The sequence below is a fragment of the Archocentrus centrarchus genome, chromosome 2 (assembly GCF_007364275.1).
Source record: "Archocentrus centrarchus isolate MPI-CPG fArcCen1 chromosome 2, fArcCen1, whole genome shotgun sequence".
NCBI lineage: Eukaryota > Metazoa > Chordata > Actinopteri > Cichliformes > Cichlidae > Archocentrus > Archocentrus centrarchus.
In genome coordinates this window covers 5705665-5722072 of record NC_044347.1, presented here as the reverse complement: position 1 = coordinate 5722072, position 16408 = coordinate 5705665, and the positions used below count along the sequence as shown (strand labels likewise).

General features: G+C 39.6%; 1 protein-coding gene across 1 annotated transcript; it reads right to left on the bottom strand.

The window, feature by feature from the left end:
- Window positions 1-721: 721 nt before the first annotated feature.
- Window positions 722-16086, bottom strand: sh3yl1 (SH3 and SYLF domain containing 1). Its single transcript, XM_030753061.1, has 11 exons — window positions 15940-16086; window positions 9235-9345; window positions 8969-9082; window positions 7371-7435; window positions 7057-7169; window positions 5905-6033; window positions 5660-5804; window positions 4419-4497; window positions 4178-4243; window positions 3039-3071; window positions 722-1786 (listed from the first exon to the last, which is right to left on the bottom strand). Coding segments are annotated over exons 1-11 (1050 nt in total). The 5' UTR covers window positions 15941-16086; the 3' UTR covers window positions 722-1592.
- Window positions 16087-16408: the final 322 nt, after the last annotated feature.

Below are 16408 nucleotides of genomic sequence, written 5' to 3'. Positions count from 1 at the left end.
CTAAATTCTGAAACCACAAAAGTGAAGATTGAAAATTTCCTTGAAAGGAAATGATGTCTGGAAAGATAACTCCAGCCAATCAGTCTGTCTGGACCGTGCATGCTGGGATCCTTTATTGGATCACTGAGACCAAAGTAAAGATTGAAACAGCAGAGGATGACTGACAGTTAATACTTGAACACAGGTTCCTCTACCTATGCTTCACTGAAAGGGTCTCTTATTTATGCCAAACATTAGTTTATCCCTGACATTTAAAGGAGAATGAATGTGAGTTTTTTTCAGTATGAAGTTGTTCAGCTAAAGAGCTGTGTTAGCTTTAGCGCTTCCACACCGTCTCTTTGCTGAGCTACACGGTTATTGTTGAGTTATCATTGAGTTTTTCTTGCCGTTGTTGAATGATAGCCGAGAGTTTTAACATAACTAACCTGCAGAAGTTATAAAGGCTGAAGAAAAGCTGTGTTTCTTCATTTTATGAGCAACAAGACATGATAATTAAAATGAAGAGGCTTGAAATATTTCACATTTTACACAAAATTCTCTTTATAGTTTTTTTTGAAGAAGAGGTTTTTATTTTGTGAACCATTTCTTTGGCAATTAAAACAAAAAAATAAAATCTACATAAAAACTCAAAGCACCATTTTTATACACATTTATTAATGGTTTCTGTACATGATCCCAAAGATACATTAGCGTTTAATCAAACCTGCTGCTATATTAAAAAATATATATATATATATATAATTACATATAAAATATGAATAGGAAAAAAAAAAAAAGTTGTAATAAAAATATTTTACACCAGTCAGAGCCCATTTATTCCCCTGGAGACACTTTAAAAGTGATCAGTAACAAAACTCAAGCTTTAAATATCATTTCATTAAAAAGTGCACAGTAAAGAAAAACAAAATATTTAAACTGATTTGCACATTCACCTCCATAAACCCACTTTCACCCAGTGTGTAACCTGCTCCGTTTCACTTAATCGCAGAAAAAAAAAAAAAGGAAAACAAACAAAAGGCTGCCCAGCATCAACATCATCATCATAACGACCTCCACAGTAACCTTGTAACAAGTGGACTTAAACAGTTGAAGAAAGTGCGTAGTAGCAGGCGCTCAAATTTACAGCCTTTCAAAGGTCCCTGAACACAGCACATGACATTCAAATTTCAGCTTTCCAGCACTGATCTCAGGACTTTAAACTATCAATATTTTAAAAAGAAAATGTAAATCCAGAACACCAAAAAGAGAGAACGTCCCCTCACATCTACGGAAGCCTAAAAGTGCCATTCAGTAAATCCTTTGTAATTAAAAATTATTACTATAATTATTATTATAATAAAGGGAATAGTTGTTTTCACTTAAACCAAGCAGTTCTTTAAAGGTAATGCCTTTTTTTTATTCAAATGTACACTATATTACAGTTTGTTCCTGGAAATAAATAACAGTTTAACATGAACATTATTGTTTCATACCTAATTTAAAGTTTAGTCTGTAAAGCTTTGGAAAACAGTGAAAATTTTATTGGTACTTTTGGGGTGTTGTTGCATAATAAAACAGTGATATCCTAAACTCATTTTTCCCAAGGGTCACATTCAGTATGTGACAAAGTTGGCGGGAAAGATCCCAACCCGCCCGTCTTCCAGTTGCCCCTCCCACCAATCAAACTGGGAGTCAGTCTTAGTGATCACAGTGATACGGTCACCTGGAGCAAAGCTGAGGTCACCTGGCTGCTCCCCTGCAAACGGGTGAGTCGCTGTGACAACCATCTGCCCACTGGCTCCACCCTCTGATGATCCCCAACATACAAAAACAACAAAACAAAACAAAAAACAAACAATGAAAACAGAAAAATTTACTTTTAACAAACGCAAATGCATCATTATGAAAACATAATTACATATTTGTTATGTATAAATTATAATAATCTGGAATTATAGTATACATTTTTTTTGTATTATTTTTGTATTAATGTATTTTACCATTTTTACTGATTTAATAATACATTTTAGAGCTATTTAGTTTGAGAAAGCAAAATTATAAAATTAAATCCCATTAATTATTCAGTGTTATTCAAACTAGCAAACCCAATTCGGTTTTTAAAAAAAAAACTTAAAACAGCCAAATGCAAGTAAAATGGAACGCAATGATTTGGAAATCTCAAACCCAAATTTTACTCACAATACAACATAGAAAACATCACGTGTCTAAACTAAGAATTTTACTATTTCATGAAAAAAAAAAAAAAAAAGTCATTTTGAATTTGATGGCAGCAACAAACCTCAGGTTAGGATGGAGCAACAAAAGGCTGGAAAGGTCAGTGGTTTTAATCATAAAAAAAATCCTCATCGTAAAACCATGAAGACTTTCAGTATGTGATCTTCTACAGAACATACTATCAAAATATTCAGAGACTCTGGAGAAAGTGGAAAACTATTCTGAGGTCTGATAAATTGAAATTTGAAAACATCCTCCAGACTGAAGAGGAGAGGCAGCATCCGGCTGTGCATCAGCGTCCAGAGCAGAAGGTGTTTGGTTGCATTAGTGCCTATGGCCACAATGCTGAAAGGTAAATACAGATTTTAGAGCAGCACAGGCTGCCTCCAGATGACATCAGTTTTCAAGGTCGGTCTTGCATATTTCAGTAAGACGACGCTAAACTGCACAGTGAGGCTACTACAACAGCACGGCTTTGCAGTAGAAGAGCGCAGGTACCAAACTGGCCTGCCTGAAGTTCAGCCTTTTTACCAAGTGAAGACATTTGAAGCATCGTGAACCAAAAAAAAAAACAAACCAAAGCAGATCCAGGACTGCTGAGCAGCTAGAATCCTCTATCAGGAAAGACTGGGTCATTATTCCTCTCCCAAAACTTCAGCAGCGGCTCTCCTCGGCTCCCAGAGGCTTACAGACTGTTAAAGGAGGAGGAATGCTACACAGTGGGAAGTATGTCCCACCTTTTTTGTTTATACCATCAAATTCAAAATGAGCTGAACTTGTTAAACTTGTTAGTTAAGCTCGACAGATGTGTAAAATGTTCATACCGTTGTTCTGAGAGTTTCTGGAGGCAGACTGACCTGATCGGGAACAAAACAGTTCAATCAGGGAGGAAAAAAGCTCTACATGTGTCCCGTAACACATTAACAATTAAAATAAGTTTTTAAACACAATTACAAAAAAACTAAATAAATAAATGAATATTAAACATTTATTAACAATACAGTTAATGGGCAGTTTGAGCTGCAGGTCTGTGCTGTGAACACTAGAGGACGCTGCAGCACAATAGTTGACATAACGTGTGTTTGATCACTGCACAGGGACTCAAACTGACTTACATTAATATCCTGAAGACTCACTGATATTAAACCAAGTTCTCACCCTAAAATTAATCATTTATCCTGGAGGACTCACTCTTCTCAACACAAAGGAGTTGTGTCCCCTCCTAACACACACACACACTCGCATACACACTCGCACACACACTCGCACACAGCACTGGGATTATAAATGGCTGCTGATACTGGCTACACCAAGGTCGTGGGTTAATAACAGACCTGAACAAATGCACTGATGGGCCATGTGAGCACAGGAAGATACAAAACAAGGCAATTAGAAATGGGATACAAACATACTAAACACAACACAAAACAACCGCACAGAGAAGTGAAATGAATGACCACAAAAAAAAAAAAAAAAAAAAAAGATACAGCACCTCTCTCAAAACAGCCAGGCGAGGACACAAGATGAGCACAAATGATGAAAAATGGTTAAAAAGTGTTGTGAAATGGGGCGGGGGCAGAAAAGGGAATTAAACTGCCTGAAAAGGGACACAAAATGGTTAAAAATGACTCAAAAATGAATAAAAAGGATAAAATAAATTTACCACAGAGATGTGAACTACCAAAAATGACACCTTCTGACTACAATGTGATACAAAATAACTAAAAGGGCCTAAAAGGCCCCGAGGGGACGCAAGCAAACACTCTAAAAGAGAGAAAAGTGTGTTTGTACTCTCCAGTCCCAAAACCTCTTCCTAACATCGACCCTGAAACCAAGTCTGAAGCCTCTGAGGTTCAGTGTGAGCTCACAAAGTCCAAAACTCACAGCAGTCCTCACAAGAGCACACAAAAAGAGGAGGAACCGCAGGAAAGGAGAAAGTAATGAAAGATGATGTAAAACTCACTTGATGTTTCAGATTTATAGACGGAGATGCTCGGGTAGAGAGCGTTTCTATTCCTCACTCCAGCTCCTGCACACACACACACACACACACACACGCGCACACACACACGCGCACACACACACACACACACACGCGCACACACACACGCGCACACACACACGCGCACACACACACACACACTATTATGGACAATTTCTTCCATAAACAAATAATAACAAACATCTGTATTTGAATGGTTTACCGGCACTGGGTGTAGACACCTCAGAGTAGCTCGGTGGTTTCAGCTGGTTTGGAGCTGGTGGTCTGGCTGGACGAATGGACTGGAGACACACAAATGTACACTTTATGCACTGCATATGAAACAAAAGCATCAAACCAGGCATCTTTTGTTTGACAGGCAAGTGTGTAAACCACTACACTATGAAGCCACAGCCGAGAACAATGAAACAATCTTTCAGCAGTTCTGTTTCACGCTGTTACGGATGTGCAGGCGACGATCGCTGCGTCACTGCAGCGCTGAAGGAAACTTAAAGCTCGGGCAAGTTTGGATTTAAAATTGGCACTAAAAGATCCTAAATTGCTAAAATGACAGAACATTTAAACAATAACAGAAACACAACGTTACAAAGAAAAAAAATGAAAAACCATGGAAAGAGATGTAAAATTTAAAAAGGGAACAGTAATGATGGGAAAAAATAAAGGGAAACGCCGCATGACTACAGAGACGAGAGAAAGCGCACGCAGTTACTAAAAAGGATGCAAAACAACCACAGACAGATGTGCAATCACCCCAAAGGGCTGAGAAACAACTGAAAAAAGGGGCAGAAAATGAACACAAATCATTGAGAAAAAGGAAAAAAAAGAGGAAACCACCACACAGAGATGCAAAACAAACAAACCAAAAAAAAAGATGCAAAATGACTTCAAAGGGATCAAAAGGAAAACAACCTCAGATATAAACTAAATGCTGCTAAAAGGAAACAGCTGGAGCGGTTTGCAGGTGATCGGGTTAATTAGCAGCAGGTCAGTAACACCTTCATACAAAGGCAGAATTTCTCAGAAGTAAACATGGGCACAAATATGCAAGAAAACAAACTGCATCTACAAATTGTGGAACACTGAAAGTAAAAAAAAAAAAAAGTGAATTCTTTGAATATCTCATTATCCACAGTACATAATATTATCAAAAGATTCTGAGAATCTGTGGAAGTCTGTCTGCACAAGGGACACGGCTGAAAATTAATAGTGGATGTCTGATCTTTGGGCCCTCGGGCGGCGGATCCAGATGTCTTTTTCATATTGACCGTTTGCACGACAATGGTGTTCTGAGTCTTTGAAAACAGCACAGTTTGAAAACGGGGGGTAGGGGGCCTTATACACGTCACCCCAGTCCCTCTAAAGGGGCTTTAATGAACTCACTAGAAACCAATCTCACTACAGTGTTTGCACTTCCTTTGTGACTTAAGCTTTGGATTTGCCCACCTTAGTTTGCATGTTCTTGGCAGTCCAGTCACTGGTGTAGGCCTCAGTGTATTCTTCCAGGATGTGGTAGAGGTCATAGCATTCTGACGGCGGCTCCACATCACCATTCAAAATGGCTGATGCACGGATGTCTCGGGAGTAGAATCTGCAGCCAAAACACTCCATTAAAGACAATTGAATTGTTTGGAAAAGACAACACTAGTTAAACTTCAGACACGCAGCAGAACGAGTGGTGATTTCCATACTTGCGGTTGGTCTCTTTGCGTTCCATGAGGTAGGATCCCTCCAGTGAGATGCCAGCAAACAGACCTCTGGACCTGCAGTAGGTGAAGACAGCCGCAGTGCTCCGCAGAGCCACATCCGCCTCGACATTCCTAACAAACAACTTATTTTATTGTTCAATCTGACAAAGATGAAGTTTTAATGGTGCAGAACAACATTAATATTCATGAGCGCTAGCACAGATTTGTTTTACAGGTAGAAAGAAAGATGCAACAACAATGAGGTCAACATGAAGTGCTAAAAACTGCAGCTGCTCTCATGTCCAACAGGTCTGTGCTCCAGGTTTTGTGAGGCAAGTTGTGGGTCTTTATGGATGTTGTTCAGTACTAGCTAGCAGATGTTTGTTTCTCTGCGATGCAGCTTGCTAACAAAGCTAGCTAGTGCTAGTTGATAGCTTAGGGCTTGATGCGCTCATCCAAATAGGGACACTTCTGTCTGCAAACCCCCAACATGGTAGGGCCAAAATGCTAAAGCAGAGGCCTGAAATCAGTCACAGTAGATCAAAACATGTTTTATACACACTTGATGCAAGATAAATTGCTAAAAAAACAAAAAACAGGACACTTAGAACCACTGAAATCCAGGTCCTCTGTTTCTCCTGTTTGCAGGCTTTTTTTTTAGGTTTATTTCCTTCTTTTTTCTGTAAAGCTGAAACACGTTACTATGCAATCATTGTGCATTAAGTGTGTTTCACTTATTTCATGCTACAATGATAATCAAACATGAACTAATTGTAACAACTGACCACCAACAGGTTCAGCTCAGGTCATCATTTGGCGTCTGTCTGTAACAGGTATTGAGAATGAACTGACTGACATACAACTTGCCACGCCCACAAAACACCTGCCAACACATGAGCACCAAAACCTGTTGAACCGCCCCGAAACCACCTCGTTCTAAAAATAACATGTTAATTGGGCTCTAAAGTAAATCACAGCTAATTTTTTTCCCACCTCAGACATTTTGGGTTTCTGCTTCAGGCCTCAACACACAAACTGTCATTAATGTCTCATAAATCTCCGAGCAGAATAGAGCAATAAAATGTAAGCTATAATTTACATCAACAGAAAGCATTTAAAAGGCAGACAGATTGTGTTTCGGGGGGGGGAGCTCACCTTCCAACAGGTCCCACAGCGACAGTCATGTTCCCACCAAGCGTCAAGTTCCCACCCTTTGCAAAGGCTTCGACGGCCCTCCGGTAATTCAGGATGATCACCAAGTCTGACACCTGAGGGGGGGACCAGGAAATGACCCTTAATTTCAGCTTTCCAAAAAGGGATGTGGTGCATTGAGGGACAACCTGCAAACAGCTGCATTTGCAACCTTTAAAAACAGTTTACTAATTGATGGTGTTTACTCAGCAAGAGCACAAATGTTTCCTCTGGGAAGTCAAATTGGAAATTAAATAAAATAAGATTGGGGATTATACCTCAACCCCGATCTCAAAGCCTCCACCCAGACCAGCGATGCCGATGGCTGAAGGTGCCGACCAGCCTGCAGTCACAAAAACACACAGAATAAAACTCAAGCATGGATAAGATTAATGGGTAAAGTGAGAATGGATTATTCCCGCAGACAGAAGCTGGACTGTAAAGAACGACTTGGCCCAGTGCTGGCGCCAGTGTATTCAGATGTGGTGAACTGCTCCTTTAATCTGAAAATCCAGAAAACCAAGAAAAGAGCCTGAAGAAGAAGAGTGGGGGTGGTGGCAGCCGCTCAGTCAGGCCCGTGTGACCCTCGGTGGGTTCTGGCACTACGACAAACTCCGACATCCACCACCGCCGGACCAGTTCACTGACATCAAACGCTTGACGCGTCAGATGACTGCAGCAGCCTCCCAACACTGCAGGGAGGCCTGCTTTTTAACCACAGCAACCCACAATGTCACAAGACAAAAACAACAAAACGGTTATTGAGAGACTCAGGAAGATTTGAAATAAATAAAAAGTAGAAACTGAACCAGATTATTCTCCCCAACCTGCAGCCTCTGGTGTTGAACTCTCTTTACCTTAATGAAGGGTGCACACTTTGCAGAGCACAAAAAAAACAAAAAAAGAATGTGTAATCAATCATCTTGTAGGTTCTGACAATCAAATACCAGAACAATAATCAGATGCTGCTGCACTCAGTCTGATGGAGTCTAACAGCAACACTAAAGAATTTCACTCTCCAAAAATGGAGCACAGATTTCTTTGACTGTCAGTGCAATTAACTGCATACCAGGTCAGAGTATGTGTCAGCTAACTGCACTCCAAAGGCACCAACACCACAAACATAGACTAGAGTTCCAGTTCAGGGACTCCAATTAGCTAAGGTGAGGACTAGCAGACAGGTAGCAGTTTTATAATTTAAAAACCAAACAAAAACCCTGTACTACAGTTGTATAAAAGAGAAATTTAATCCAAATCCATGTTTTGTAGCAGGCTGTAAACATGCTTCACTCTGCTGTAAAGTTTATCCAGGCCGACAGGTTTTCTATTGGTTCTTTTATCATCCCAGCAAATACAAGTTTTTTTGTTTTGTGTTTTGTGTAGAACAGCCCCTAAAAGAGAACACCATGCCAGTACTAATGATGCATCAAGCTGGTAATTTTTACATTTTTGCATTAGCTCACGTTCTCTGGCCTGGATCCCTTTGCTTGTGGATGAGGGTTAATGAGGGCTTGATTAGTCATCCATCCACAGCGCAAGAGCTGAAGAGGGAGCTGAATTTGAGGGGCACCACAACAATGACCAGGACAATGTGTTTGGAGAGAATCATGAAATGTGAAGTGCCAGCTTGAAGCAGATTAAGTTATAAAATACCAACTGATGATGGACTGATTGCAGATGGCTTTGTTTTCTCAGATGGAAAAAAATTAAAAAGAGAAAAAAAGTCTGCACACATACTTTGGCTTCTGTAACTTACCTGGGCAGCGTGCTTAATAAATTCCATACATGTGAAACACCGCAGTGAACCAAAACACAGCAACAGGTGCCAGTACACAAGTCCAAACTTTTACTGTGAGCAGTGGAGAGGTGGTCTTACGTCTGTCGGGAAGCCTGGAGATAACGATGCCGCTGCCTCCTCTGGCCGTGATCATGAAGCCCGCCTTGACGACGGAGATGATGGCCAGACCCTCAGCCTTCGCTATCACATGAGCTACAACACAAATACAGTATAGTACACACACTGAAAGCTATAATAAAGTACTTCAGACTTTTAAATATATTTGAACTCAGGTATTAAAAGAGAACTGCACTTTATGTATTAGATAAACTTCAGTATTTGAAGCTGACAGTTTGACACGTTACCGGGAATAAGTTTGTCCAAAGAATTCCTGCTGGAGATCTCAGTGAAGTCCCTCAGGATCTTGGCGGCTTTCTTGGCCTCGGACTTCAGGTTGGATGGGATGGGGTTACTCACTGTGAACACCCAAATTACATGGCTCATTAAAAGCATCAGCAGCTCATTCAGAGCTGCCCCCTCCCAACTCCGGCCCCACTATCCCCCACCAGCTTGAAAAGTCATCACCCTGACAACAAACGAGATAGAGAAACGCTCGTCAATGAGCTCATTGTTCACTTCAGTTCATCTTATCTTATCTCCATCTGTGGCAAACAAACTTCCCATTAAGCCTGGACTGTGAGACTCAAAAGCTCACTTATCCTGGTAACTGGCACGTTATTTTAACGAACTTCTTAACTTATGAGAAGAAAAATATACATTTTGCTCGAAGCTGAAACAAACTGAAGAGGAACATTCAGTCCACAGAACAAGATGAAATAAAGATGCACTTTTCAGACATAGAAAACTAAGGAAATGTCCCATTTTATGTGGTGTTCTGGCCAATAACTAATCAATGAGTTTAATGTTGTAAACACATTATTCCAACAAAATATGAGCATATCAAAATCCACTGAATATTTTGATTGAATCATACTGCCGGTTATATTTTTGTAGTTATAGGAAACAGACAACACTTCTGGAATAAATGCTAACATTTTAATAAACCATCATTGAATTTTTACATTTTTATATTAAATTTGTAAGATTGGATTTGTGATTTTCAACAGCATAAGGCCTGCTATTTAAATATTAATTTTTTTTGAATTACTAAGTTATAAAAAAGGTTCAGAAGTAACATAAAAACCCCTCAAAATTATTTTTAATATAGTTTAACATTTAAATTTGACCTTTCCAAAAAAAACAGGTTTAAAAAAAAGTATTTGAAAAAGTATCTGAAATATATTAAAAATATTTTTAAATGGAAGAATATATTTATTTAAAATTCATGTAAAAGACAGTTTTTAAAAAGTCTAAAAATGCTAATAAAAATATTAAGTCTCTGGAAAAGAGGCTTAATATCAACCTACAGAGGGCTGAATTCAAAGACTGCCAAAAACTGAAAAAAAAAAAATGATGAAGCAGGCTGGTCTAGTTTGCTGAAATTCAAATTGGTACTCAGTCATTTGTATGACCTCCACATGCTTGTAGGCATGCCTGACAACGCTGGGAGATGACGGATGGTCTCCTTGGGAATCTCCTCCCAGATCTGGACCAGGGCATCACTGAGCTCCTGGACAGTCTGATGTGCAACATAATGTCCCAGAGGTGTTCTCCTGGATTAAGGTCAGGCGGGGATGGGGGCCAGTCAATGGTATTAATTCCTTCATCCTCCAGGAACTGCAAGCATACTCTCACTACATGAGGCCAGGCATAGTCGTGCACCAGGAGGAACTTAGAACCCATTATACCAGTGCAGGGTCTGACAGTGGGTCCAGGGATTTCATGTCAACACCTCAGGGTGCCGTTGCCTAGCCTGTAGAGGTCTGGGTGTCCGTCCATGGACGTGCCTCCCCAGATCGTCACTGACCCACCACCTGCACTTGAACCTGCTCTCATCTGTGAAAAGCACAGGGCTGCCAATTCTGGTATTTTAAGGCAAATGCCTCTCAGGCTCCACAGTGCCAGGCAGTGAGCACAGGGCCCACAAGAGGACGTTTGGCCCCCTCATGAAGTCTGATTGTTTGGTAGGCTACCACACATCATGAATAATGACAGGTTTCATTCTTTTAGCTGAGTTCTTTGATTCTTTGATCTGAATAAACAGCAGCTGAGTGTTCACAATAAAAATGTTTTTAAAAAGTTGAAGCCAGGTTTATGTTTTCATACATAATTTTATTTTCTGTATATTTTTAGAAGTTCTACTTTATATTTTCATTAGTGTGACTTCCTGCTGCACAGCACTGAACAGGAGTGGCCCTCCAATCTCATTGTACATTCTGTATAATGACAATAATGGGATTCTATTCCATTTTCCAGGAAACCTCTGCTGGGAGAGTCAGAGAGCTGTAACCAGTCTGCCGACATGCCAACATGCACTCCTGCTGCAGCAGCAAATTCCTGACACATGACACATCCTGAACAGCACATCTACAACTGCTGCTGACCAACAACACTGCCAAGGGCTCCTGCAGCAGTCAGTCAACTCCACCTGAGCATCCAGCACTGATGGAGAAAACACGGAATCACTGAGAAAATCCACCAGTCCTCTATTCTGAATGTGAAATACCACAATCCAAAAATAATACCACAACAGCATGCACAACTGCTCCTGCAGCACTGCTTAGACTCCACATCAGCCAGTCTAAATCAGTTGTAGTCATCTTTCAGAGAGGATTTGTTGGTGTTTGTAGGACTTCTGTTGGTCTTTTTTAGAGGATTCTAGGCAAGAATGCAAATTTTTATTTTTTTTTATAGGTTCTAAGGAGGTGTAGGAGTTCTTTAAGTTCTAGTTTGTAAGAAATTCTGGTGATTACATTGTAATCATCTCCACACAAGTTTTACTGGTCTTTGTAGAGGTTCTAGGGCAGGGAACGTGGTGCCCAAGAAGTTTCTATGCAGCCCCCAAATTGTACTGCTGCAGGTATTATACACCAATCAATCATCATAACCCATTAAATACAGTCTCTGACTAGTCTGAATTATCAAAAGCCTCCAAATGCCACTTCCCATTGCCCGTAAATGCCTCCATGTCCCTAGAACCAATCAGAATGCAAGATCAGACCATGTGACGGCATTTTCTGGCTGTACTACAGATTGTAAACAGAGCAGAAGGTGAGTCTGACCTTGTTTTGTGTAGAAAAAATGTTTGGGAATCAAACTTGTCTAACTAAAGGAAGTCAAAGTCCTAACAAGATCATTACCGGCTGCCGAGCGTACTTCCCGGCCTGCGCGGGGCTCCCGTCTCTTGCTTTGAGGGTCTGCTCGCAGGGGATGTGTAGGTGGATTGGCATGTACCCACATGCAGTCACAGCCACCCTGTATGCACCCGTCCCTCTGCCGTCATGAAACCGTGACCTGGTATTTTCTATTCTGTTATAGTCAAAATAAATGTGTTGTCAGATCTCCAGATCTTTTTATCATAATTTGATATTTGCGCCTTTTGCCTTCATTCACACTGGGCAGAGGACAGACTGAAGATTTTGCTGGTTTTGCCTCAAAAAAAATAAAAAAATAAAATAAATTATCTATTAAAGAGTAGGTAAATTACTATATTTACATTTTAAAAAAAAGGCACCTCACCATTGCCTGTGAAATGACATTACTAAAATTTACCATAGGATTCAGATTTAAAAAAAAAAAAAAAAAAAAAAGGCTCTTTTAATAGAAAAGGGTCCAAGCAGATTTAGAGGGTTTTACATCCTAACTCTTCATTTTTCTATATTTATTTTATTGTTTCCGTGCTCGTCATATCTATAATGAGAACAAATGTAAGTGCAACACTTGCACATCATTAAAATTAGCATGAATTTGAAAGGAAAATTGATATATAAAATGATAATTTATTACTTAGGATGGCTAGTGGATTCTGCTTGGTTCTAGTTGTGTCTGTGTGTTCTCTTTGTCTGCAAAGGTTCCTTTGAACTTTAATAAGCTTCTATTTCTTTAAGAGGTGTGTGAATAAGTCTCTAATGAGGTTATCTGATTTCCCTGAAAGAATTCCAGGGTGACGATACACTTTAACAGGGAAACAGACAAATTATAGCTTTCTACTTTTATTTATCTGCTCATAAAAAAAAATTATTGATGCTGGGGGCATTTTCAAGGTTTTTCTGAGCAACAATTTCTATAAAACCATTTTCAAATAACTATATCTAGGGAATTATTTTAGCTGTGCCATTCAGGTTTTCAGGCCAAATATCTTCTACTATGACTTCAGGAATATGGAATTTCAAACATGTGGCTGAAGTTAAACATATTTGAGAGTTTGAATTTGATAGTACGGCCCGCGCTACGACATTTAAAGGCCTGTAGCACAATAAAATTTGTAACACATATGTGAGTTATTCTGTACCATAACACTGCTCATATCAGATGAATTGTCTTAAAAGTTATTGGAGCTTGAAAATGGGAAATCAAAACAAAACAAAGGGGGGGCAAAATATTTTAAATATTTTCACATTGATTGTCTAACAACTTCACAACTGGACTTTCTTTAAAAAAGATTTGGCTTGTGGTATTAACATATCCAAAGATCTGTGATGGTACTTTGTGTTTCCCCAAATTAACTTTTAATATATTTATATTTCTGTTTACAAGCAGTATCCACAGCCTCACAGAGTATTTACTAATACTTGCATTTTCTGATAGAGAGCTTCTCATGCACTAGGCTAAACTGTGTATGGACCATTATCCCAGTACAACCTTTAACTACAGAAATAATGAAGCATGAAAACAGATTAACAGCAACATCATAGTAATTTTCCCATCTGCATTTAATCACAGATTCTGTATTTTCCCCAAACAATGGCTTTCTAATAGGGAGAATTATGATGGGCATTCCAACATCTGCCTCGAGATGCTTGTTTGATCATGCACTTGTTTAGACACATCATTAATTGCTGTAGAGATGGGTTTGTTGACTGGGTTAATTATGCAAAGACCACAACTGGACCTATGTATATACTCAAAGAGGAAGACATCAACAGTGCTGATGATTACATGAACGCATTCAAATGACTTAATGTGACTATGACACTTTGACTTTGAATAGGGAGATATAATTGTGATCATCTGTGAAGTTGACGGTCAAGATGTTTCTTAAATTTGGTCAACTGATGTGGAATGACCCTCTAGATAGGAACAAGGTGGGGTGTGTTGATGATGAAGTTCCCTTTAAAGGCTTCTAGTTGTTTATGAGGAGTTTCTGGTGATCTGCGCTGTAGTCATCTTACAAACAGGATTAACTGGTTGTTGGTTAGTTAGTTCTGTTGGTATTTGTAGAGGGTTCTATTAATGAACAAGAAGGTTCTGTTAAAGGGCACATATCATTCAAATCCTCGTTATTGCAGCTCCACAGACCCCTCGTTTACACCTTTTCTGAGGCAAGTCTTGGAGCAGCTCGTTTTGGTGCGGTCTCTTTAAATGTGAATGAGACATTTCAAGCACCCCCAGGTTGCAGAGCGTTCCACTCCACCCCGTTCAGCCATTTTTGTAGTTTTATAGCAGCGTTATGATGATCTACCGGCAGAGAAACAAGCAATTCGAAGAGGCTCCGATACCGGGGAGCGATGTCAGGAATCGTGTGGGTTAATCCACCCAACAACCAAACATTTTGACTTGTCTACTTACAACTTCAGCATAACTGAACTTGGACTACAAAATCACTGAGAGAAAAAAAATGGCAGATTCACAAAATTGGTAAGCCAGAACTCCATGACCTTGTTTAGCAGTTCCACAGCAAATACTGTGACGTAAGTGGAAAGAAAACGGACTGAAAATTATGACCCTAAAAAGAATATAAAGATATCTACGCAGCACTGGGACAGAATACATTTAAATTACCTGCACTGCTATGCACTTAAAGTACACAACAAAATGTATTTAAGGGTTAAAAAAGTGGATTTTGCATGATTTGTCTCCTTTAACTTCTGAGGAGTTGACAATAATCCTTTGGGTTCTAGTTGTTTGTGGGAAGTCTTAAGAGAGGTTCTAGATATGGAAAAGGAGCTTTTACCCGGATGTTCCTATGTAAAAAGGTTCTGTCACCTATGAGGAGGATCCCATGGCATTAATCTGCTATAATTACATCTAATTAATTTCACACCCAACATAACTGAAATGAGCCCCATAGAGCTGACTCACAGCTGGTTTACAGTTAGCGACAGCTCGTTAACGCCAATGAGCTGTCAGAGCTCAACCAACAAGAGAATGACTAAAGAACATTAACAGAACCTCCCACAAACTTTTGGGAAACATTCTTACAGGCAACAGGTAATGCCAGAGAAAATCTCAATAAAAAATATAAACTTTTAAAAATGTCTGAGCCCCTCCTCCACACAGACTAACAATAACTCAGAAAAATACAGCACAAAAAAAAAAAGACAACTGTACATAACCTCTGCCCGAAAAACAAAGTAAATAAATAAATAAAATAAATTTGTTTAATAAATAAGGGTGTTTTTTATATTGTAAAGTAAAGACTACACAATAACACAGAAACTACCCAACAATCAGACAAACCCTCTATGAGCAAGCACTTGGTGACAGTGGGAAGGAAAAACTCCCTTTTAACATCAAGAAACCTTCAGCAGAAGGAAACAAATATTAATGAAATAAAACGCTAAAAACGAATACAAATCTGTCAGAGGTCTTGTAAAGTACACACTCTGTGTATTTATTATTTAATAATGATTTTGCAGTTTGTTCTTTTGCTGTGTTCCACCAGTTTTTGTTTCCCATGTTTCCCTCAGCCTGCGACCCTCTGAGGGGTCTTGACCCTCATGTTGGGAACCAACAAACTAAACAGCTTTTTGTAAAGTAATAAATTTTAAGGACATTTACAATCACTTGCTGGTAAAACTGCTCATTAACAGCACTGTGCCTGCTGTGAGTGTACAGGTTGATCAGGTGAAACCTGAACAGACTGAAGCCTAAACTGACGGAAACAGCAGAGCACACACACAAAAACTCTTCTTCGCGCCTTTAAAGTGACTCTTTTATATTTAACTTACTTTTTTCTTGTTTTTTCTTCTTTCGTCTCTGTTAGTTTAACTGACGACAGGTAAGCTGCCCGCGTCTCTCCTGTCTTCACTTCCGCTTCACCTGACACTTCTCACAGCCGGAAACTGCGCACGCTCAAAGCTGTATAAAAGAGACGCGAGGCACGTGGTCAGGTAAGGACAGGTGGAGATGTCGCGATTTTCCTAGCGATGAGTGGCGCTCTCTCTCTGTCAGCTGGGCGCGCTCCCGCCTGTCGCTGCCAGGTCGCTCTACCGGGCGCGTTCCTGATTGTGAGCTTTATTCCCCCTGAACTGAGACTGTCAGGTGCACAGTTACAACGGAGGCTTTTATTTTGGTACTCAGATGTTGTTCGTTTTTGTTTTCAGTTACTTAGCTTACTTACTTATCCCTCTTTGTCCCTTTTGGGACAAAAGGCTGTTTCCAGGTAAATAGAATACATTATTACAATATCTAAAAAGA

What these genes read in the sequence shown, in the direction of transcription:
- sh3yl1 (XM_030753061.1), bottom strand. An exon ending in TTTGGACAAACTTATTCCCG is followed by an intron (nt 9,083 to 9,234) that starts GTAACGTGTCAA and finishes TTTGTGTTGTAG; the next exon opens with CTCATGTGATAGCGAAGGCT. An exon ending in CTCCAGGCTTCCCGACAGAC is followed by an intron (nt 7,436 to 8,968) that starts GTAAGACCACCT and finishes TTGTGACTGCAG; the next exon opens with GCTGGTCGGCACCTTCAGCC.